This window comes from Salmo salar, chromosome ssa06, assembly GCF_905237065.1.
Source record: "Salmo salar chromosome ssa06, Ssal_v3.1, whole genome shotgun sequence".
Lineage (NCBI taxonomy): Eukaryota > Metazoa > Chordata > Actinopteri > Salmoniformes > Salmonidae > Salmo > Salmo salar.
Genome location: NC_059447.1, coordinates 4,238,403 through 4,263,056, shown reverse-complemented (window position 1 = coordinate 4,263,056; position 24,654 = coordinate 4,238,403). Strand labels below are relative to the sequence as shown.

At 43.5% G+C, this 24,654-nt stretch overlaps 1 protein-coding gene across 1 annotated transcript; it reads right to left on the bottom strand.

Moving 5' to 3' along the window:
- Positions 1–812: 812 nt before the first annotated feature.
- On the bottom strand, positions 813–21,970 carry LOC106606241 (rogdi atypical leucine zipper). Its single transcript, XM_045719581.1, has 12 exons — positions 21,750–21,970; positions 20,471–20,542; positions 17,378–17,460; positions 13,759–13,813; positions 10,925–11,005; positions 7,813–7,908; positions 6,299–6,397; positions 6,059–6,172; positions 5,869–5,918; positions 5,314–5,440; positions 3,819–4,883; positions 813–3,775 (listed from the first exon to the last, which is right to left on the bottom strand). Exons 1-11 carry the CDS (start codon positions 21,822–21,824, stop codon positions 4,842–4,844), a joined length of 894 nt encoding a protein of 297 aa, XP_045575537.1. The 5' UTR covers positions 21,825–21,970; the 3' UTR covers positions 813–3,775; positions 3,819–4,841.
- Positions 21,971–24,654: the final 2,684 nt, after the last annotated feature.

The following is a 24,654-nucleotide window of genomic DNA, read 5'->3' as shown; positions in this document are numbered from 1 at the left end:
ACTACCGTAATCAGAATGATGGGAAGTTTGAGAGCGCTCGATTTAATCTAAACAAAAAAGTTGTTTGACCTTAACCCGTTCGGCAATTTCATTGGTCTAATGAAAGCTTCATGCCGCCCAAAAACTGAGCACGTCACAGAATGTGTTTTTTTTTGAGAAAAAAAAATTGAAAGCGGGAAAAATCCATATATTAGCCACGTCATTGTTTAAGCTGCGAGGTTCAAAGCCTGGGAAAAAAGTTGCGGTTTATAGTCCGGAATATTCACCTTTATCTGTGTGTCAAACCAAGAGTTGTATAACTCGTTTTCATTCTGGTTCTATTTACTCTGACTGGTGGAAAATGTTGCACTCCCTGTGGTAACCCGTTTTAGCTGCCGTCTAATGGTGGAAAGTCATATGAATCAGTTTGTTTACTTGTTCTCTGCACGGCTAGCGGTTGTTGCTAGGACGCCAGAAAGGAGAGCTCGGTGAAAACAGTCACTGAGTGTCACAACCAGAAGATAAAAGGGCTTTCACTAACGGTTCATGAAAAACTGGGCACCACTCTTTACGTAGTAGAATCAACGCGAGTTCACAAAGCCAAAGTTTTGTACTTCGTTTAACGTGTACTTTAAACGTAACTTCTTAAGCGTATGTAATGAGGAATCATAGATATTGTAGTAGTATTGATTCAATGTTGAAACATGTACATTGTATCATTCAAATGATTCAATAATATTTTGTATTGAATCTGTCCTGATTGACTGAGCGAACACTCCTATATAACATCTCTTCACTGCACAGATAATAGATCATATGGTCCACAACATATATATGTATAACATCTCTTTACTGCACAGATAATAGATCATATGGTCCATAACATATACATGTATAACATATCTTTACTGCACAGATAATAGATCATATGGTCCATAACATATACACGTATAACATATCTTTACTGCACAGATAATAGATCATATGGTCCACAACATATACATGTATACATCTCAAAATAAATTAAAACACTTGCAGTAATAATTATTTTTGTTCAGCATTGGAATGGATATTCACTTCACAGGGAATCATCAAGTAACAAGTGCAAAAATAAACAATTGAATAAATAAAAACATTAGCTAACAACACATACATTGAAATTAACTGATACAATGACGAATAATAGCTTATCGTTGAGGAGGCATGAAGGTTTACCCTTCAAAGCTGGGAATGTCCGTTTTCCTTTATACTTGACATAAAGCATAATTCCAAGGAATATAGAGTCACGGTAACACTGTTTCATGTCACAAACATATACTTCTGATGAGTAGCGTAGTCTACACAAAATAACAGTATTATTTACCACAGTATGACAATCTGCTTGACAAATGTTTCCAATACCTTTTCACACTGCTGAACAAACCAAGCTGATCTGGTTACTCATTAACCATAGATGCTGGAACCGTGTTTGTATCGGTCCCTACCCAAATAAACCATCAAATAAAACATATCTGAGCTAGTACAGCACATTTTTGGTCGCTATTATAGTGTGAAAAGGGTATAACTATGTGGAGAGGAGGAACGTTAGTATTCCGTAACAAGAGAAGTGTTTCAGACTAAAACAACAACACAAGCTGATTCATAACGAGGTCCAAGTTAGTACTATACAACAGGGAGGTCCAAGTTAGTTAGTACTATACAACAGGGAGGTCCAAGTCAGTTAGTACTATACAACAGGGAGGTCCAAGTCAGTTAGTACTATACAACAGGGAGGTCCAAGTCAGTTAGTACTATACAACAGGGAGGTCCAAGTTAGTTAGTACTATACAACAGGGAGGTCCAAGTTAGTTAGTACTATACAACAGGGAGGTCCAAGTCAGTTAGTACTATACAACAGGGAGGTCCAAGTTAGTTAGTACTATACAACAGGGAGGTCCAAGTTAGTTAGTACTATACAACAGGGAGGTCCAAGTCAGTACTATACAACAGGGAGGTCCAAGTTAGTTAGTACTATACAACAGGGAGGTCCAAGTTAGTTAGTACTATACAACAGGGAGGTCCAAGTTAGTTAGTACTATACAACAGGGAGGTCCAACCTAGTTAGTACTATCCAACAGGGAGGTCCAACCAAGTTAGTACTATCCAACAGGGAGGTCCAACCAAGTTAGTACTATCCAACAGGGAGGTCCAACCAAGTTAGTACTATACAACAGGGAGGTCCAAGTTAGTTAGTACTATACAACAGGGAGGTCCAAGTTAGTTAGTACTATACAACAGGGAGGTCCAAGTCAGTTAGTACTATACAACAGGGAGGTCCAAGTTAGTTAGTACTATACAACAGGGAGGTCCAAGTTAGTTAGTACTATACAACAGGGAGGTCCAAGTTAGTTAGTACTATCCAACAGGGAGGTCCAAGTTAGTTAGTACTATCCAACAGGGAGGTCCAAGTTAGTTAGTACTATCCAACAGGGAGGTCCAAGTTAGTTAGTACTATCCAACAGGGAGGTCCAAGTTAGTTAGTACTATCCAACAGGGAGGTCCAAGTTAGTTAGTACTATCCAACAGGGAGGTCCAAGTTAGTTAGTACTATCCAACAGGGAGGTCCAAGTTAGTTAGTACTATACAACAGGGAGGTCCAAGTTAGTTAGTACTATCCAACAGGGAGGTCCAAGTTAGTTAGTACTATCCAACAGGGAGGTCCAAGTTAGTTAGTACTATACAACAGGGAGGTCCAAGTTAGTTAGTACTATCCAACAGGGAGGTCCAAGTTAGTTAGTACTATACAACAGGGAGGTCCAAGTTAGTTAGTACTATCCAACAGGGAGGTCCAAGTTAGTTAGTACTATCCAACAGGGAGGTTCAAGTTAGTTAGTACTATACAACAGGGAGGTCCAAGTTAGTACTATCCAACAAAATACAACAGATGACGCACAGAGAGATACATGCACCCAATCCTAAATCAACCCCTAGTCCCTACTTGTCTAGATCAGAATGCAGTGTTTCCCCTATATTCATTCCCATAGACTTCCAGTCATGCAGCATTTCCCCTATATTCATTCCCATAGACTTCCAGTCATGCAGTGTTGCCCCTATATTCATTCCCATAGACTTCCAGTCATGCAGCGTTTCCCCTATATTCATTCCCATAGACTTCCAGTCATGCAGTGTTTCCCCTATATTCATTCCCATAGACTTCCAGTCATGCAGCGTTTCCCCTATATTCATTCCCATAGACTTCCAGTCATGCAGTGTTTCCCCTATATTCATTCCCATAGACTTCCAGTCATGCAGCGTTTCCCCTATATTCATTCCCATAGACTTCCAGTCATGCAGTGTTGCCCCTATATTCATTCCCATAGACTTCCAGTCATGCAGTGTTTCCCCTATATTCATTCCCATAGACTTCCAGTCATGCAGTGTTTCCCCTATATTCATTCCCATAGACTTCCAGTCATTGTGCTAACGACCCCCAACTAGGGGAAACACTGAATGTATTGGATAGATATACCAATATGGTAGTAGCTCCACCATATTGCTTAGTCCTATACTTTCTTCACAAGTAGGGAGTGTAGTCTAGAGGTTAGGGCCTAGGGGTTGATTTGGGACTGAATTAAAGCAGCTGTAACACACAGATGGGCCCTAAACCCTGGAATACTAAACACTGGTAATATATATGGACTTTGATCCGGCTGTTCTCCTGTAAATTATACAAACAAAACCCACTTCAAATCAGACAATATTTTCAAGACATCCCTTTTATCTGGGTTGGTTGGTGTGAAGGATTTGGACAGAACACCTAGGCATTCTGACGGTCAGCTAGCGGCAGGAGGTTAGAACACCTAGGCATTCTGACGGTCAGCTAGCTGCAGGAGGTTAGAACACCTAGGCATTCTGACGGTCAGCTAGCTGCAGGAGGTTAGAACACCTAGGCATTCTGACGGTCAGCTAGCTGCAGGAAGTTAGAACACCTAGGCATTCTGACGGTCAGCTAGCTGCAGGAGGTTAGAACACCTAGGCATTCTGACGGTCAGCTAGCTGCAGGAGGTTAGAACACCTAGGCATTCTGACGGTCAGCTAGCTGCAGGAGGTTAGAACACCTAGGCATTCTGACGGTCAGCTAGCTGCAGGAGGTTAGAACACCTAGGCATTCTGACGGTCAGCTAGCTGCAGGAGGTTAGAACACCTAGGCATTCTGACGGTCAGCTAGCTGCAGGAGGTTAGAACACCTAGGCATTCTGACGGTCAGCTAGCTGCAGGAGGTTAGAACACCTAGGCATTCTGACGGTCAGCTAGCTGCAGGAGGTTAGAACACCTAGGCATTCTGACGGTCAGCTAGCGGCAGGAGGTTAGAACACCTAGGCATTCTGACGGTCAGCTAGCTGCAGGAGGTTAGAACACCTAGGCATTCTGACGGTCAGCTAGCTGCAGGAGGTTAGAACACCTAGGCATTCTGACGGTCAGCTAGCTGCAGGAGGTTAGAACACCTAGGCATTCTGACGGTCAGCTAGCGGCAGGAGGTTAGAACACCTAGGCATTCTGACGGTCAGCTAGCGGCAGGAGGTTAGAACACCTAGGCATTCTGACGGTCAGCTAGCTGCAGGAGGTTAGAACACCTAGGCATTCTGACGGTCAGCTAGCTGCAGGAGGTTAGAACACCTAGGCATTCTGACGGTCAGCTAGCTGCAGGAGGTTAGAACACCTAGGCATTCTGACGGTCAGCTAGCTGCAGGAGGTTAGAACACCTAGGCATTCTGACGGTCAGCTAGCTGCAGGAGGTTAGAACACCTAGGCATTCTGACGGTCAGCTAGCTGCAGGAGGTTAGAACACCTAGGCATTCTGACGGTCAGCTAGCTGCAGGAGGTTAGAACGGTCGGTAGTTCCAGAAACTAGAGAAGACGGAAATCTAGAAGGAGGAGGAGAAAAATCCAGTTAATGTGTCATGGTAAGCCAATATAATAAAGACTTTATAATATAGGTCACAAAACAAGTGTCTTGGCTTGGTGTTGTACGTAAGCTTTCAGTTTGACAGTTTTCTGGGACATATGCCACAACTTCTCTGCTTCTCAGTCGATTTAGACTCTTGTTTCCAATGACCACCTATTCATACCATTTAGAACTTTTTCACAGAAGCAAAACAGCTCTCCCCGTCTTCTCTTTTCTGAGTCTGACATTTCTTTAGTTACGGACACACTTGAACAAGGTGAATCATCTACTTCATACCAACGGACCCAGCCTGAATCTATGCCAATATCACAGCTACTCATTCACTTCAGTGTATTCTGTGGACCAATGGAGTGTTGAAAAAGTGTCCTGCTGCCACACACGTCACCCACCTTGTCCTTGAGCTGCTGACAGAGCTGCAGGGAGATGGTGAAGAAGACCAGGGTGTTGTTGAGCCAGGGGACAACACACTCCACCTTGTGAACCTGGCTCACCTCAAACTTAGCATTGTTCAGCTCACTGGGGGAGACAGCAGGGAAAGAGTTCAACAATAAAACAGCAAAATAAAACAGTTGGGTGTATTGGAAATGGCACTGTATGTGTTAAAACAGTTGGGTGTATTGGAAATGGCACTGTATGTGTTAAAACAGTTGGGTGTATTGGAAATGGCACTGTATGCGTTAAAACAGTTGGGAACTGTGTGTGTGAAAGTATTCAGAAATGAGAGGACCCGTGGTAGACCCAACAAGCATCATTTACTATGCTGCTGACTAGTGACAGAAAATATATTTTTAAAACGGTAGTTAGTATTGTTAGAGGCACACTAATATCTTCACATCAATAAGATATGAATGGACATGAAAAGATCCTGTGTGTACTGACCACAGACAGCCCATCTAAAGTGTTAGTGACTGACACGATGTGAACCGTTATCAAACAGAACTTACAACATGGCTCCAGGGTTGTGTAACACAGAGCTTCCAGAAGGCCTGAAGTTCTGTTGAAACACCAGAGGTAGACAAACTGATGCATCTGCACAATACCACATGTGATTACAGAACTAACAGCTGTGATCTTGTTGTCTCAGGGCTGGATTTGATCCGCAGACTGTATCTGCAGGAGAGTGTGAGTGTGTACCTTGGTGGTGTTGGGCTGCATTGCGTGCAGCTGGTAGACAGTCAGACACAGCTTACTCAGGTTGATATAGAAGTTCACCATCACATCGCCTGGCATTGGAGGAGTGAACATTTTCTGGAGAAAGAGAAGAGAAAGAGAAAGAGAAAGAGAGAGAGAGAGAGAGAGAGAGACATTGTGATGTAAATTGCATACAGTAGACGGCGAGACCAGTTTCTCTGCTATGACCTATGACAGACTCACCATGAGGCCGCTGGTGGCCAGCTCCGGCAGGGTCATGGCTGCTGGAGTGGTGAGGCGGTTACGAGCCCTGGTCAGCTGGAGCATCACCGCGTCCATCAGCTACAACAACGACATCATCAGTCATCATCAACTACAGTGATCAACTAGGAACAAATACAACCTGAGATATAGAGGAAATGATCTGGTGAAGAGATGCACTCTGGGATGGAAAAGTTGTTCTAGGTAATGAACAGGTACATGGTGGAGCAAAGTTGTAGTCTAATGATGTGTAGAGCAGTATAATGTGTAGCGTAGTCCAATGATGTGTAGCGTAGTCCAATGATGTGCAGCGTAGTCCAATGATGTGCAGCGTAGTCCAATGATGTGTAGCGTAGTCCAATGATGTGTAGCGTAGTCCAATGATGTGTAGCGTAGCGTAGTCCAATGATGTGTAGCGTAGCGTAGTCCAATGATGTGTAGCGTAGTCCAATGATGTGTAGCGTAGTCCAATGATGTGTAGCGTAGTCCAATGATGTGTAGCGTAGTCCAATGATGTGTAGCGTAGTCCAATGACGTGTAGCGTAGTCCAATGACGTGTAGCGTAGTCCAATGACGTGTAGCGTAGTCCAATGACGTGTAGTCTAATGATGTGTAGCGTAGTCCAATGATGTGTAGTCTAATGATGTGCAGTGTAGTCTAATGATGTGCAGCGTAGTCTAGTCTAATGATGTGTAGCGTAGTCTAGTCTAATGATGTGTAGCGTAGTCTAGTCTAATGATGTGTAGCGTAGTCTAGTCCAATGATGTGTAGCGTAGTCTAGTCCAATGATGTGTAGCGTAGTCTAGTCCAATGATGTGTAGCGTAGTCTAGTCCAATGATGTGTAGCGTAGTCTAGTCCAATGATGTGTAGTGTAGTCCAATGATGTGTAGTCTAATGATGTGCAGTGTAGTCCAATGATGTGCGGCGTAGTCCAATGGCGTGCGGCGTAGTCCAATGATGTGCAGCGTAGTCCAATGATGTGCAGCGTAGTCTAGTCCAATGATGTGCAGCGTAGTCCAATGATGTGCAGCGTAGTCCAATGATGTGCAGCGTAGTCCAATGATGTGCAGCGTAGTCCAATGATGTGCAGCGTAGTCCAATGATGTGCAGCGTAGTCCAATGATGTGCAGCGTAGTCCAATGATGTGCAGCGTAGTCCAATGATGTGCAGCGTAGTCCAATGATGTGCAGCGTAGTCCAATGATGTGTAGTCCAATGATGTGTAGTCCAATGATGTGTAGCGTAGTCCAATGATGTGTAGTCCAATGATGTGTAGCGTAGTCCAATGATGTGTAGTGTAGACTAATGAGGTGTAGTGTAGACATAGAAAATAGAGGAAAACCACTTCCCTGATAGCTCTGTTAAATCTGTTAGCTCCGCTATGACACAGAAATCAGTTTATTTCTGACAGTAATTATCAGTGTTTTCCCTGGTGGAAACTAACCTCATTACCCTCAGCCCCAGTCTTAAAGTGGTAGCTGTGTGTGTGTTCCTACCTTGTTGACCTCAGCCCCAGTCTTAAAGTGGTAGCTCTCATCTCTACCACTCAGCAGCTGCAGAGCCTGATTCACATGGTTCCTAGCATCCTGGATCTGAGGGAGAAACGAGGACAGAGTCAGTATTATTAGATCTGAGACGGGGACAGTATTATTAGATCTGAGACAGAGTCAGTATTATTAGATCTGAGACAGAGTCAGTATTATTAGATCTGAGACGGGGACAGAGTCAGTATTATTAGATCTGAGACAGGGACAGGGTCAGTATTATTAGATCTGAGACGGGGACAGAGTCAGTATTATTAGATCTGAGACAGGGTCAGTATTATTAGATCTGAGACGGGGACAGAGTCAGTATTATTAGATCTGAGACAGAGTCAGTATTATTAGATCTGAGACGGGGTCAGAGTCAGTATTATTAGATCTGAGACGGGGACAGAGTCAGTATTATTAGATCTGAGACAGAGTCAGTATTATTAGATCTGAGACGGGGTCAGAGTCAGTATTATTAGATCTGAGACGGGGACAGAGTCAGTATTATTAGATCTGAGACGGGGACAGAGTCAGTATTATTGTCAGTATTATTAGATCTGAGACGGGGACAGAGTCAGTATTATTAGATCTGAGACGGGGACAGAGTCAGTATTATTAGATCTGAGACGGGGACAGAGTCAGTATTATTAGATCTGAGACGGGGACAGAGTCAGTATTATTAGATCTGAGACGGGGTCAGAGTCAGTATTATTAGATCTGAGACGGGGTCAGAGTCAGTATTATTAGATCTGAGACGGGGACAGAGTCAGTATTATTAGATCTGAGACGGGGACAGAGTCAGTATTATTAGATCTGAGACGGGGTCAGAGTCAGTATTATTAGATCTGAGACGGGGACAGAGTCAGTATTATTAGATCTGAGACGGGGACAGAGTCAGTATTATTAGATCTGAGACAGAGTCAGAGTCAGTATTATTAGATCTGAGACGGGGACAGAGTCAGTATTATTAGATCTGAGACGGGGTCAGTATTATTAGATCTGAGACGGGGTCAGTATTATTAGATCTGAGACGGAGTCAGTATTATTAGATCTGAGACAGAGTCAGAGTCAGTATTATTAGATCTGAGACGGGGACAGAGTCAGTATTATTAGATCTGAGACAGGGACAGAGTCAGTATTATTAGATCTGAGACAGGGTCAGTATTATTAGATCTGAGACGGAGTCAGTATTATTAGATCTGAGACGGGGACAGAGTCAGTATTATTAGATCTGAGACAGAGTCAGAGTCAGTATTATTAAATCTGAGACGGGGACAGAGTCAGTATTATTAGATCTGAGACAGAGTCAGTATTATTAGATCTGAGACAGAGTCAGTATTATTAGATCTGAGACGGGGACAGAGTCAGTATTATTAGATCTGAGACGGGGACAGAGTCAGTATTATTAGATCTGAGACAGAGTCAGAGTCAGTATTATTAGATCTGAGACGGGGACAGAGTCAGTATTATTAGATCAGAGACGGGGACAGAGTCAGTATTATTAGATCTGAGACAGAGTCAGTATTATTAGATCTGAGACAGAGTCAGTATTATTAGATCTGAGACAGAGTCAGTATTATTAGATCTGAGACGGGGACAGAGTCAGTATTATTAGATCTGAGACGGGGACAGAGTCAGTATTATTAGATCTGAGACGGGGACAGAGTCAGTATTATTAGATCTGAGACGGGGACAGAGTCAGTATTATTAGATCTGAGACGGGGACAGAGTCAGTATTATTAGATCTGAGACGGGGACAGAGTCAGTATTATTAGATCTGAGACGGGGACAGAGTCAGTATTATTAGATCTGAGACGGGGACAGAGTCAGTATTATTAGATCTGAGACGGGGACAGAGTCAGTATTATTAGATCTGAGACGGGGACAGAGTCAGTATTATTAGATCTAAGACGGGGTCAGAGTCAGTATTATTAGATCTGAGACAGAGTCAGTATTATTAGATCTGAGACGGAGTCAGTATTATTAGATCTGAGACGGGGACAGAGTCAGTATTATTAGATCTGAGACGGGGACAGAGTCAGTATTATTAGATCTGAGACGGGGACAGAGTCAGTATTATTAGATCTGAGACGGGGACAGAGTCAGTATTATTAGATCTGAGACAGAGTCAGAGTCAGTATTATTAGATCTGAGACGGGGACAGAGTCAGTATTATTAGATCAGAGACGGGGACAGAGTCAGTATTATTAGATCTGAGACGGGGACAGAGTCAGTATTATTAGATCTGAGACGGGGACAGAGTCAGTATTATTAGATCTGAGACAGAGTCAGTATTATTAGATCTGAGACAGGGTCAGTATTATTAGATCTGAGACGGGGACAGAGTCAGTATTATTAGATCTGAGACAGAGTCAGTATTATTAGATCTGAGACAGAGTCAGTATTATTAGATCTGAGACGGGGACAGAGTCAGTATTATTAGATCTGAGACGGGGACAGAGTCAGTATTATTAGATCTGAGACGGGGACAGAGTCAGTATTATTAGATCTGAGACGGGGACAGAGTCAGTATTATTAGATCTGAGACGGGGACAGAGTCAGTATTATTAGATCTGAGACGGGGACAGAGTCAGTATTATTAGATCTGAGACGGGGACAGAGTCAGTATTATTAGATCTGAGACGGGGACAGAGTCAGTATTATTAGATCTGAGACGGGGACAGAGTCAGTATTATTAGATCTGAGACGGGGACAGAGTCAGTATTATTAGATCTGAGACAGGGACAGTATTATTAGAGTCAGGACACCCGTTTTAACGTCCCATCTGGAAGACGGCACCCGACGCAGGGCAATGTCCCCAAATGTAATCAAGGTTTGAAATGATTATGTTTTAGTCTAATATTATATCTGTTTAGGCTTCTTGTGGTCAATTCACAATCTATAAATATTTGTTTTATTTTGTTCTGAATCCTGACCCTCCTCTCAACAAAAAGTAGTGACTGAATCTAGATCCTTGGTTTAGAGGCTGCAACAAAGGCATTTCACTGTCCTTGTGCACATGACTTTACAACTTGAACCACCACACACACACACACACACACACACACACACACACTACCTGTTGTAATTTCCAGTGCTTATCATCCCTGAATGTGAAATGCATCACTTGGTTGCTTTTAGCAGTTTTCAGATTGATGTCCTGTGAAGACAAAAGGTGAACATTACAGAAAGAACCTGACATAGTAACATGTTCTCTCTACTAAAACACATTACAGAAAGAACCTGACATAGTAACATGTTCTCTCTACTAAAACACATTACAGAAAGAACCTGACATAGTAACATGTTCTCTCTACTAAAACACATTACAGAAAGAACCTGACATAGTAACATGTTCTCTCTACTAAAACACATTACAGAAAGAACCTGACATAGTAACATGTTCTCTCTACTAAAACACATTACAGAAAGAACCTGACATAGTAACATGTTCTCTCTACTAAAACACATTACAGAAAGAACCTGACATAGTAACATGTTCTCTCTACTAAAACACATTACAGAAAGAACCTGACATAGTAACATGTCTCTCTACTAAAACACATTACAGAAAGAACCTGACATAGTAACATGTTCTCTCTACTAAAACACATTACAGAAAGAACCTGACATAGTAACATGTTCTCTCTACTAAAACACATTACAGAAAGAACCTGACATAGTAACATGTTCTCTCTACTAAAACACATTACAGAAAGAACCTGACATAGTAACATGTTCTCTCTACTAAAACACATTACAGAAAGAACCTGACATAGTAACATGTTCTCTCTACTAAAACACATTACAGAAAGAACCTGACATAGTAACATGTTCTCTACTAAAACACATTACAGAAAGAACCTGACATAGTAACATGTTCTCTACTAAAACACATTACAGAAAGAACCTGACATAGTAACATGTTCTCTCTACTAAAACACATTACAGAAAGAACCTGACATAGTAACATGTTCTCTCTACTAAAACACATTACAGAAAGAACCTGACATAGTAACATGTTCTCTCTACTAAAACACATTACAGAAAGAACCTGACATAGTAACATGTTCTCTCTACTAAAACACATTACAGAAAGAACCTGACATAGTAACATGTTCTCTCTACTAAAACACATTACAGAAAGAACCTGACATAGTAACATGTTCTCTCTACTAAAACACATTACAGAAAGAACCTGACATAGTAACATGTTCTCTCTACTAAAACACATTACAGAAAGAACCTGACATAGTAACATGTTCTCTCTACTAAAACACATTACAGAAAGAACCTGACATAGTAACATGTTCTCTCTACTAAAACACATTACAGAAAGAACCTGACATAGTAACATGTTCTCTCTACTAAAACACATTACAGAAAGAACCTGACATAGTAACATGTTCTCTCTACTAAAACACATTACAGAAAGAACCTGACATAGTAACATGTTCTCTCTACTAAAACACATTACAGAAAGAACCTGACATAGTAACATGTTCTCTCTACTAAAACACATTACAGAAAGAACCTGACATAGTAACATGTTCTCTCTACTAAAACACATTACAGAAAGAACCTGACATAGTAACATGTTCTCTCTACTAAAACACATTACAGAAAGAACCTGACATAGTAACATGTCTCTCTACTAAAACACATTACAGAAAGAACCTGACATAGTAACATGTTCTCTACTAAAACACATTACAGAAAGAACCTGACATAGTAACATGTTCTCTCTACTAAAACACATTACAGAAAGAACCTGACATAGTAACATGTTCTCTCTACTAAAACACATTACAGAAAGAACCTGACATAGTAACATGTTCTCTCTACTAAAACACATTACAGAAAGAACCTGACATAGTAACATGTTCTCTCTACTAAAACACATTACAGAAAGAACCTGACATAGTAACATGTTCTCTCTACTAAAACACATTACAGAAAGAACCTGACATAGTAACATGTTCTCTCTACTAAAACACATTACAGAAAGAACCTGACATAGTAACATGTTCTCTCTACTAAAACACATTACAGAAAGAACCTGACATAGTAACATGTTCTCTCTACTAAAACACATTACAGAAAGAACCTGACATAGTAACATGTTCTCTACTAAAACACATTACAGAAAGAACCTGACATAGTAACATGTTCTCTCTACTAAAACACATTACAGAAAGAACCTGACATAGTAACATGTTCTCTCTACTAAAACACATTACAGAAAGAACCTGACATAGTAACATGTTCTCTCTACTAAAACACATTACAGAAAGAACCTGACATAGTAACATGTTCTCTCTACTAAAACACATTACAGAAAGAACCTGACATAGTAACATGTTTCTCTACTAAAACACATTACAGAAAGAACCTGACATAGTAACATGTTCTCTACTAAAACACATTACAGAAAGAACCTGACATAGTAACATGTTCTCTCTACTAAAACACATTACAGAAAGAACCTGACATAGTAACATGTTCTCTCTACTAAAACACATTACAGAAAGAACCTGACATAGTAACATGTTCTCTACTAAAACACATTACAGAAAGAACCTGACATAGTAACATGTCTCTCTACTAAAACACATTACAGAAAGAACCTGACATAGTAACATGTTCTCTCTACTAAAACACATTACAGAAAGAACCTGACATAGTAACATGTTCTCTCTACTAAAACACATTACAGAAAGAACCTGACATAGTAACATGTTCTCTCTACTAAAACACATTACAGAAAGAACCTGACATAGTAACATGTTCTCTACTAAAACACATTACAGAAAGAACCTGACATAGTAACATGTTCTCTACTAAAACACAGCCAAACACTGCCAGTGAGACTGTTTACAGAGAATAGTGTACAACCAGAGAAAGGAGACTCACAGCTTGAGTCAGGGCTTCTCCCTGTAGAGTCAGTACTCCTTTCACCTGGTCCATGCTGCGAAGACAAGACAGCAGGACTCACAAGACTGTAATAATGACACTGTGGAAGTCCCAGATAGAACCCTATCCCCTACACACTACACTACTGTTGACCTGAGTCCTATGTCATAATGTCACCTTGTCATAGACTCAAGTCCCGGCAGATTAGAAACTTGTTGTTGATGTCTGTAAACAGAAGGTTGTGTAATGTATAAACAAGCCCTCCACTATAACAAATATTAACAGACTGGGGTTTCCCCTCAACCAAGACACATACAGTATGTACAGCCATGGACCTGAAGCACACACACACACACACACACACACACACACACACACACACACACACACACACACACACACACACACACACACACACACACACACACACACACACGTGAGATGTTGGGACTGGCTTCTGAACTTTAAATAGGTGCAGCAAGGCATGAATAATAAGCCTATTTTCATGCTCTATAGATTGTATCACATTACCCCCCCCAAAAAATACCATTAGAAAATAACTTGCTTTGGTTATGCATGTTGTGTGAGAATTTTTAAATATATTTTTTAATTTTACCTTTATAGGCAAGGCAGTTAAGAACAAATTGTTATTTACAATGACGGTCTAGGAACAGTGGGTTAACTGCCTTGTTCAGGGGCAGAACGACAGATTTTGACCTTGTCAGCTCAGGGATTTGATCTTGCAACCTTTCGGTTACTGGCCCAACGCTCTAACCACTAGGCTACCTGCCGCCCCTCTAACCACTAGGCTACCTGCCGCCCCTCTAACCACTAGGCTACCTGCCGCCCCTCTAACCACTAGGCTACCTGCCGCCCCTCTAACCACTAGGCTACCTGCCTCTAACCACTAGGCTACCTGCCTCTAACCACTAGGCTACCTGCCTCCTCTAACCACTAGGCTACCTGCCTCCTCTAACCACTAGGCTACCTGCCGCCCCTCTAACCACTAGGCTACCTGCCGCCCCTCTAACCACTAGGCTACCTGCCGCCCCTCTAACCACTAGGCTACCTGCCGCCCCTCTAACCACTAGGCTACCTGCCGCCCTCTAACCACTAGGCTACCTGCCGCCCCTCTAACCACTAGGCTACCTGCCGCCCCTCTAACCACTAGGCTACCTGCCGCCCCTCTAACCACTAGGCTACCTGCCGCCCCTCTAACCACTAGGCTACCTGCCGCCCCTCTAACCACTAGGCTACCTGCCGCCCCTCTAACCACTAGGCTACCTGCCACCCCTCTAACCACTAGGCTACCTGCCACCCCTCTAACCACTAGGCTACCTGCCCCCCTCTAACCACTAGGCTACCTGCCACCCCTCTAACCACTAGGCTACCTGCCACCCCTCTAACCACTAGGCTACCTGCCACCCCTCTAACCACTAGGCTACCTGCCGCCCCTCTAACCACTAGGCTACCTGCCACCCCTCTAACCACTAGGCTACCTGCCACCCCTCTAACCACTAGGCTACCTGCCACCCCTCTAACCACTAGGCTACCTGCCACCCCTCTAACCACTAGGCTACCTGCCGCCCCTCTAACCACTAGGCTACCTGCCACCCCTCTAACCACTAGGCTACCTGCCACCCCTCTAACCACTAGGCTACCTGCCACCCCTCTAACCACTAGGCTACCTGCCACCCCTCTAACCACTAGGCTACCTGCCACCCCTCTAACCACTAGGCTACCTGCCGCCCCTCTAACCACTAGGCTACCTGCCACCCCTCTAACCACTAGGCTACCTGCCACCCCTCTAACCACTAGGCTACCTGCCACCCCTCTAACCACTAGGCTACCTGCCACCCCTCTAACCACTAGGCTACCTGCCGCCCCTCTAACCACTAGGCTACCTGCCACCCCTCTAACCACTAGGCTACCTGCCACCCCTCTAACCACTAGGCTACCTGCCGCCCCTCTAACCACTAGGCTACCTGCCACCCCTCTAACCACTAGGCTACCTGCCTCTAACCACTAGGCTACCTGCCACCCCTCTAACCACTAGGCTACCTGCCACCCCTCTAACCACTAGGCTACCTGCCACCCCTCTAACCACTAGGCTACCTGCCACCCCTCTGACCACTAGGCTACCTGCCACCCCTCTAACCACTAGGCTACCTGCCGCCCCTCTAACCACTAGGCTACCTGCCACCCCTCTAACCACTAGGCTACCTGCCACCCCTCTAACCACTAGGCTACCTGCCACCCCTCTAACCACTAGGCTACCTGCCACCCCTCTAACCACTAGGCTACCTGCCGCCCCTCTAACCACTAGGCTACCTGCCCTCTAACCACTAGGCTACCTGCCACCCCTCTAACCACTAGGCTACCTGCCACCCCTCTAACCACTAGGCTACCTGCCGCCCCTCTAACCACTAGGCTACCTGCCACCCCTCTAACCACTAGGCTACCTGCCACCCCTCTAACCACTAGGCTACCTGCCACCCCTCTAACCACTAGGCTACCTGCCACCCCTCTAACCACTAGGCTACCTGCCCCTCTAACCACTAGGCTACCTGCCACCCCCTCTAACCACTAGGCTACCTGCCACCCCTCTAACCACTAGGCTACCTGCCACCCCTCTAACCACTAGGCTACCTGCCACCCCTCTAACCACTAGGCTACCTGCCACCCCTCTGACCACTAGGCTACCTGCCACCCCTCTAACCACTAGGCTACCTGCCGCCCCTCTAACCACTAGGCTACCTGCCACCCCTCTAACCACTAGGCTACCTGCCACCCCTCTAACCACTAGGCTACCTGCCACCCCTCTAACCACTAGGCTACCTGCCACCCCTCTAACCACTAGGCTACCTGCCACCCCTCTAACCACTAGGCTACCTGCCGCCCTCTAACCACTAGGCTACCTGCCACCCCTCTAACCACTAGGCTACCTGCCACCCCTCTAACCACTAGGCTACCTGCCGCCCCTCTAACCACTAGGCTACCTGCCACCCCTCTAACCACTAGGCTACCTGCCGCCCCTCTAACCACTAGGCTACCTGCCGCCCCTCTAACCACTAGGCTACCTGCCACCCCTCTAACCACTAGGCTACCTGCCACCCCTCTAACCACTAGGCTACCTGCCACCCCTCTAACCACTAGGCTACCTGCCGCCCCTCTAACCACTAGGCTACCTGCCGCCCCTCTAACCACTAGGCTACCTGCCGCCCCTCTAACCACTAGGCTACCTGCCACCCCTCTAACCACTAGGCTACCTGCCACCCCTCTAACCACTAGGCTACCTGCCACCCCTCTAACCACTAGGCTACCTGCCGCCCCCAGAAGGAATGTAAAGGTAAATAACATAACCCAACATGCGTTTCTAATCTATGTCATGTGTTAACAACAGGTCTTCATTAGGCTGGACTAGATGGGGTTTCTTATAATGTACATTATATTCATGTTTTCTGTCTTACATTGTCTATTGTATTGCTATGAATCAAGGAGACACATTTAATGTTTTTAAAATGGCTAATAAAGAATCAAAGTCACTAACTCAACCAATCAATCACCCAACTGATCAATTAACCAATCAAATCAAGGAATGAATCCCTCCAAGTCTTACGTTGAGCTGCCCAGGATGAAGTTCTCCTGTTTCAGTTGGCTCTCCAGTCCTGGGGTGGGAATGAAGAACCTCCTGGATGCCTCCTGGTGACATAAACATAGTACACAATCTAGTTATATAGACACAATCTGCACTGAACAAAAATATAAACTCAACATGTAAAGTGTTGGTCCCATGTTTCATGAGCTGAAATAAAAGATCCCAGAAATGTTCTATATGCACAAAAAGCTTATTGCTCTCATTCTGTGCACAAATTTGTTTCCATCCCTGTTAGTGAGCGTTTCTCCTTTGCCAAGATAATCCATCCACCTGACAGGTGTGGTATATCAAGAAGCTGATTAAACAGCATAACCATTACACAGATGCACCTTGTGCTGGGGACAATAAAAGGACACTCTAAAATGTGCAGTTCTGTCACACAACACAACGCCACAGATGTCTCAAGTTGAGGAAGCGTGCAATTGGCATGCTGACTGCAGGAATGTCCACCAGAGATGTTGCCAGAAAAGTGAATGTTCATTTCTCTATTATTAGCCACCTCCAACCTCGTTTTAGAGTATTTGGCAGTGCGTCCAACCGGCCTCACAACCGCAGACCACGTGTATGGTGTCGTGTGGGCGAGCGGTTTGTTGATATCAACATTGTGAACAGAGTGCCCCATGGTGACAGTGGGGTTGTGGTATGGGCAGGCATAAGCTACGGACAACACACACAACTGCATTTTAATCAATGGTCATTTGAATGCACAAAAATACCATGATGAGATCCTGAGGCCCAATGTTTTGCAAGGTATGTGTGACCAACAGATGCATATCTGTATTCCCAGTCATGTGAATTCCATAGATTAGGGCCTAATGAATTCATTTAATTTGACTTATTTCCTCATATGAACTGTAACTCAGTAAAATCAATGAAATTGCTGCATGTTGCGTTTATATTTTGGTTCAGTATAGTAAACCTGTACACAATCTAGTTACAGCATTGTAAATATCTCCATCAATAACTCAATAAAATGTCTTGAGAAGCGTGAATACAAATAGCAATCAACTCTGACAACAGTACACCGAAATCAAACATTTGAAGAATTTAGTTACACAACAACCTAGCCAAAGTTGAAATGTCTTGAAGTGCATTTGTTCTACATGGTTTATCATTAGTCATGATAATCTCCTGTTAAAGGATCCTCCTCTATGGCTATGGGGTCAGTGTACCTCCTCTATGGCTATGGGGTCAGTGTACCTCCTCTATGGCTATGGGGTCAGTGTACCTCCTCTATGGCTATGGGGTCAGTGTACCACAGCTAGGTCCAACCCAATATTGACAACTCAGCAGTGTTAAGTCACCTCAGTGACACCATTGTCTTGTGATCGGAGCTCTTTGATCCTATGGAGCCAATAGTTAGTTGTTGGGTGAGGTTGATCCTACAGTCGTGGCCATAGTTTTGAGAATTACATAAATATTAATTTCCACAAAGTTTGCTGCTTCAGTGTCTTTAGATATTTTTGTCAGATGTTACTATGGAATACTGAAGTATAATTACAAGCATTTCATAAGTGTCAAAGGCTTTTATTGACAATTACATGAAGTTGATGCAGAGTGAAAATCTGCAGTGTTGACCCTTCTTTTTCAAGACCTCTGCAATCCGCCCTGGCATGCTGTCAATTAACTTCTGGGCCACATCCTGACTGATGGCAGCCCATTCTTGCATAATCAATGCTTGGAGTTTGTCAGAATTTGTGGGGTTTTGTTTGTCCACCCGCCTCTTGAGGATTGACCACAAGTTCTCAATGGGATTAAGGTCTGGGGAGTTTCCTGGCCATGGACCCAAAATATCCATGTTTTGTTCCCCGAGCCACTTAGTTATCACTTTTGCCTTATGGCAAGGTGTTCCATCATGCTGGAAAAGGCATTGTTCGTCACCAAACTGTTCCTGGATGGTTGGGAGAAGTTGCTCTCGGAGGATGTGTTGGTACCATTCTTCATTCATGGCTGTGTTCTTAGGCAAAATTGTGAGTGAGCCCACTCCCTTGGCTGAGAAGCAACCCCACACATGAATGGTCTCAGGATGCTTTACTGTTGGCATGACACAGGACTGATGGTAGCGCTCACCTTGTCTTCTCCGGACAAGCTTTTTTCCGGATGCCCCAAACAATCGGAAAGGGGATTCATCAGAGAAAATGACTTTACCCCAGTCCTCAGCAGTCCAATCCCTGTACCTTTTGCAGAATATCAGTCTGTCCCTGATGTTTTTCCTGGAGAGAAGTGGCTTCTTTGCTGCCCTTCTTGACACCAGGCCATCCTCCGAAAGTCTTCGCCTCACTGTGCGTGCAGATGCACTCACACCTGCCTGCTGCCATTCATGAGCAAGCTCTGTACTGGTGGTGCCCCGATCCCACAGCTGAATCAACTTTAGGAGATGGTCCTGGTGCTTGCTGGACTTTCTTGGGCGACCTGAAGCCTTCTTCACAACAATTGAACCCCTCTCCTTGAAGTTCTTGATGATCCGATAATTGGTTGATTTAGGTGCAATCTTACTGGAAGCAATATCCTTGCCTGTGAAGCCCTTTTTGTGCAAAGCAATGATGACGGCACGTGTTTCCTTGCAGGTAACCATGGTTGACAGAGGAAGAACAATGATTCCAAGCACCACCCTCCTTTTGAAGCTTCCAGTCTGTTATTCAAACTCAATCAGCATGACAGAGTGATCTCCAGCCTTGTCCTCATCAACACTCACACCTGTGTTAACGAGAGAGTCACTGACATGATGTCAGCTGGTCCTTTTGTGGCAGGGCAGAAATGTAGTGGAAATGTTTTTGGGGGATTCAGTTCATTTGCATGACAAAGAGGGACTTTGCAATTAATTGCAATTCATCTGATCACTCTTCATAACATTCTGGAGTATATGCAAATTGCCATCATACAAACTGAGGCAGCAGACTTTGTGAAAATTAATATTTGTGACATTCTCAAAACTTTTGGCCACAACTGTAGATGCTGATCTTGGATCAGTTCCGGGTTTTTCCCCACTAACGGTAAGGTTAGGATAGGGAGAGAGGAAGCTGATCTTAGATCTGTACCAAAGAGAAACATCACCTTCAGTATATCCTGGAGCTGCTTCAAAACAGCATGGACCTCCTCTTTCAGCAACCAGTTAAACTCCTCCTCCTGAAGGGAAGGAAGGGAGGGAGGGAGAGAACGAGAGAGGGTTGGGGAGAATGAGAGAGGGGCGAAAGAGAGGAGACAAACAAGATAGTTATTGTGGTGGTCAGCAGAGATAGGGATAGATAGATAGGCTTATTCTGTTCTAGAATGATAACATTATCATGGTTCCAATTAGAATTCCACTGGTGTTCTGAGAATGCTGTGCTTGTGGTTCTACTTCCCTGAATGCAGGAATCATAGCATTACAATGATTCCTTCTAATTCTATGGTATAAATGTCATCTGACAGGAAGCAACAGAGACATGTTGCTCTTGTGCCTGTGTATCTACATACATACCAGTAGCTTTAAGAGACCTGCTTCTGTATACTAGCTAGCTATATAGAAAGCCCTGCATATATCTTCTCTCACTGGGGAGTTCTTGGATGAAGCCCACCCCTGAGGACTGAATGTGACGCTTGACACCTATGGATCTATAGGTGGAGCGGTGTACAGAAGGCTAGATATATGGCAGGGCAGCAGTGATCTCACCCATCGAAGGCGGTAAATGTGACAATCATTCAATGTGACTATTATGAGGACTTGGATCATACTGTATATCACGTTGTCATTGACAACCAGCAGAACAGAGCTTGCCGACGCAAGGCAGCAGAGCAGTTTTATTCTTGGCACTGTCAGGCGCTACGGCAGTGAGTGTACAAAACATTAAGGACGCCTCCCTAATATTGAGTCGTACAGGGATGCTGACTCCCATGCTTCCCACAGTGTGGAAAAACCCAGCAGCTTTGCAGTTCTTGACACAAACCGGTGCACCTGGTACCTACTACTACCATATGCGTTCAAAAGGCACTTCAATCTTTTGTCTTGCCCATTCACCCTCTGAATGGCACACATACACAATCCATCTCTCAAGTCTTAAAAATCCTTATTTAACTTGCCTCCCCTTCGTCTACACTGGTTGAAGAGGATTTAACAAGTGACAAGATATATCTTTCACCTGGTCAGTCTGTCATGGACAGAGTAGGTGTCCTTAATGTCCCTTTTAATCACGCAAGAAGATCGCATGAGAAAATATACACTCATAACAATAACAATCAATAGTTGGCTAGCAAAATAGCTAGCTAGACGTCGGTGAATAACTAGCGAGCCAAGGTTAACCCATTTATTAGTGAGCTAGTTTGTCATGATCCCGACCCTTCCAGTTCTGCTTACCAAAACAGCCCTCTCGGCTTGGCTTGGACCCGACATCTTTGGTAGTTCAGATAAAGATCTTTGAGGATTGAGCATTCCCGCAGGCAGACTGGTCCACCAAGTATGTAAACCAGAAGATCTTCAACCCGTCTTCTTCTAGGGTTGTGTTTACGTTCAGCAAGATAATTTAGTCACACATTAACAATTAATCCTGGCCACGCCCCCTAATCCCTTCTTTGGGAATGCACTTCCGGTTTGCGTCACATTAAACCATTTTCCGCAGCAGGCCAAGAAAAGCGGAAGAGAGAGGTTGGAGCAGGCAGTTCTTACTATACCTCAGTGAAAGGCAGCAGGCCCCTAAGCTTTTCTCCCTCGGTCGACCTCAAAACACAACAGTACTGTTTAATCAAGTACCGATTGCAATCTATATCAACTGAATTAGATCTGTGTTCCCTTGTGAAAACAATATGTTCACTACTGTGTGTGTGAGTTTCATGATAACACACAATTTAAATCAGGAGAGGATTTAATAAACTGCACAAAAAGCCTTGATGTTTCACATAAATATCCCAAATCCATACAGTTTCACCGTCCCTGCACAGAAAGGGCCCAACAGTCATTTCAACATCACCTGTATAAGCCACATAAAGACGAGGTTTACAACAGATTCATTTAAAACAGCTAACACTGAACAGAACAATCTACAGTATTAAGACAGTGTTTCATACGGTACCCTATTCCCTATGTAGTGCACTACTTTACACCAGGGTCCATAGGGTAGTGTACTACATTAGACCGCGGGCCATAGGATAGTGCACTACTTTAGTCCAGGGTCACTATATAGGGAATATGATGCCAATTGGGACACATCAGATGATTGACAGTCAGTAGAGGAGTCTAACCAAAAGTATTTTTAGATTACCCTTTATTTATAAAGCGTACATCCACTCAACCAATATGGGCTATTTACAAGTCATTTGTTTGAATGTTTCCTACTAAAAACATACTTCTTAAATCTTTAAACTATTTCTGTGATTAAACAAATTAAACCTAAAACTTAATTTACATCTTGTTTGGCAAAAGGAAAATCTACCTCTACCAATTGGATGATCAAGACCTTGCGACATAAAAATTATATTAAACCAAAATCAGTTATACATGTTCAATTGTGTTTTACAATGAGTTGAATAGTTTCACATTTTTCCAAATCAAAATGAACTAAAACAGAAAGGGATAAAATCATTATTGAAAGTGAGCAATATTTTATTTTGCCAGGACAATAACCCATCTCAAGCAGGTTACAAGGTCTTTCGATGGTGACTAATTCTCTTTAAAGTAAATTATTTTGTTATGTTTTATGTGGCCTAAATTCCCCCACTGCCATTCAGGTAACAATTGCCTGTCTTCTCATGGCCCTGCCAGGTAACCCTTTGAAGGAGAACGTAAAAGGTTGTAGTTTGGGCCCTGAATCTCAGGGAGCGGTTATGATTCAACTGAAATTCACATTCTGTAGTTAGACAGTTTCCTATATGGTGATTGATCTGGTAATAAATACATCTTTCCTCCTTAGTCTGATCTGTTTGTGGTCTTGGCCAACTTCCTTGCTGTACTTGTCAAGCCCAACGTGTTTGATATGACAATGAGTGACAAGGAGTTGGCATGACGGCACAAACAGACTGGGACCCAGGCTAATCTATCCCCACTGTAAAGGGCAACTGTTGGCATGACGGCACAAACAGACTGAGACCCAGGCTAATCTATCCCCACTGTAAAGGGCAAATGTTGAGGTGCAATAACCCAAGTCATCAAGCCAAGAGATCTATAGTCATGTTAAAATACAAACAGGTCGCTAAGCAACGTGGCTCCAAAACATACATGTACAATAAAAAGTGATCAACGTGCCTGTTTTTAATAATGTTAGACCACTGCATGGGTTTTAAACATGATCACCTTAATGTCCTGGGATCTGTCCAAATGGAACCCTATTCCCTATCTAGCGCAATACTTTTGACCACAGTTCTGGTCTAAAGTAGTTCACTATAAAAGGGAGTAGGGTGCCATTTGGGATGAATCCCAGTTAGAAGAAGGATTAAGTCATTACTGTATTACAAGGCATCAGAATAACCTTATTAATATAACCTTATTAATATAACCTTAAGGGGGCAGGTTCTCTAACAGGCTAACACAACAAACAAAACACTGTTCAGATTCAGACAACTACGGAAACAACTCAAGGCCAAACTGCACCAAAAGAGAAGTAGAATAGAGAGATCTAGAGCGTCTAAAAATAAATAAATACATGTCAGAAGATTTCAAATGGTTCCAATATTAAGGCAATGCAGTGGCATTATTCCTCTTGGTGCTTCTCAAGCCTTTGCCCTCTTTTTAAAAGATAATATCAACAGCTTTATACGTTTATATGAAATTCTGGACATTCTAATTAAAGATGACATTTTCACACATAGAATTAAATAAAATGCAAAGAAAGAAAAAGTGATAAATTAATCCATGGCCCGTGCAGCTTCAAAACCCACCCGACAGCAACAGGCAATGTGTCGCGTTCCAAATCACTACTGAACATCTTACCTTGCGTCAGCAATGGGGCCGTATCCCAAAATCTGTTCTGAACACCCTGCAGTACTTTACCATCAGAAACTTGACCAACACTATCGACAACAAAACGCAAAGATGTGGGGGGAAAAAGCTACCTTCTGTGGACCATTCTACTAGCATTATTAGAAACCTCAGTCAGTGCAATGTTCCAGGTGGACTAGTTAGAGGTTCCCATCACGTTAGCGGGAAGGAATAGCTGCCTCCCAGATGACATACTATTCCCCATGTAGTGCACTACTTCTGACCAGAGCCCTATGGGCCCGGATTCTGCAGAGATGGGTATTCAGCTTCACTCACCAGGAAATCATGGACC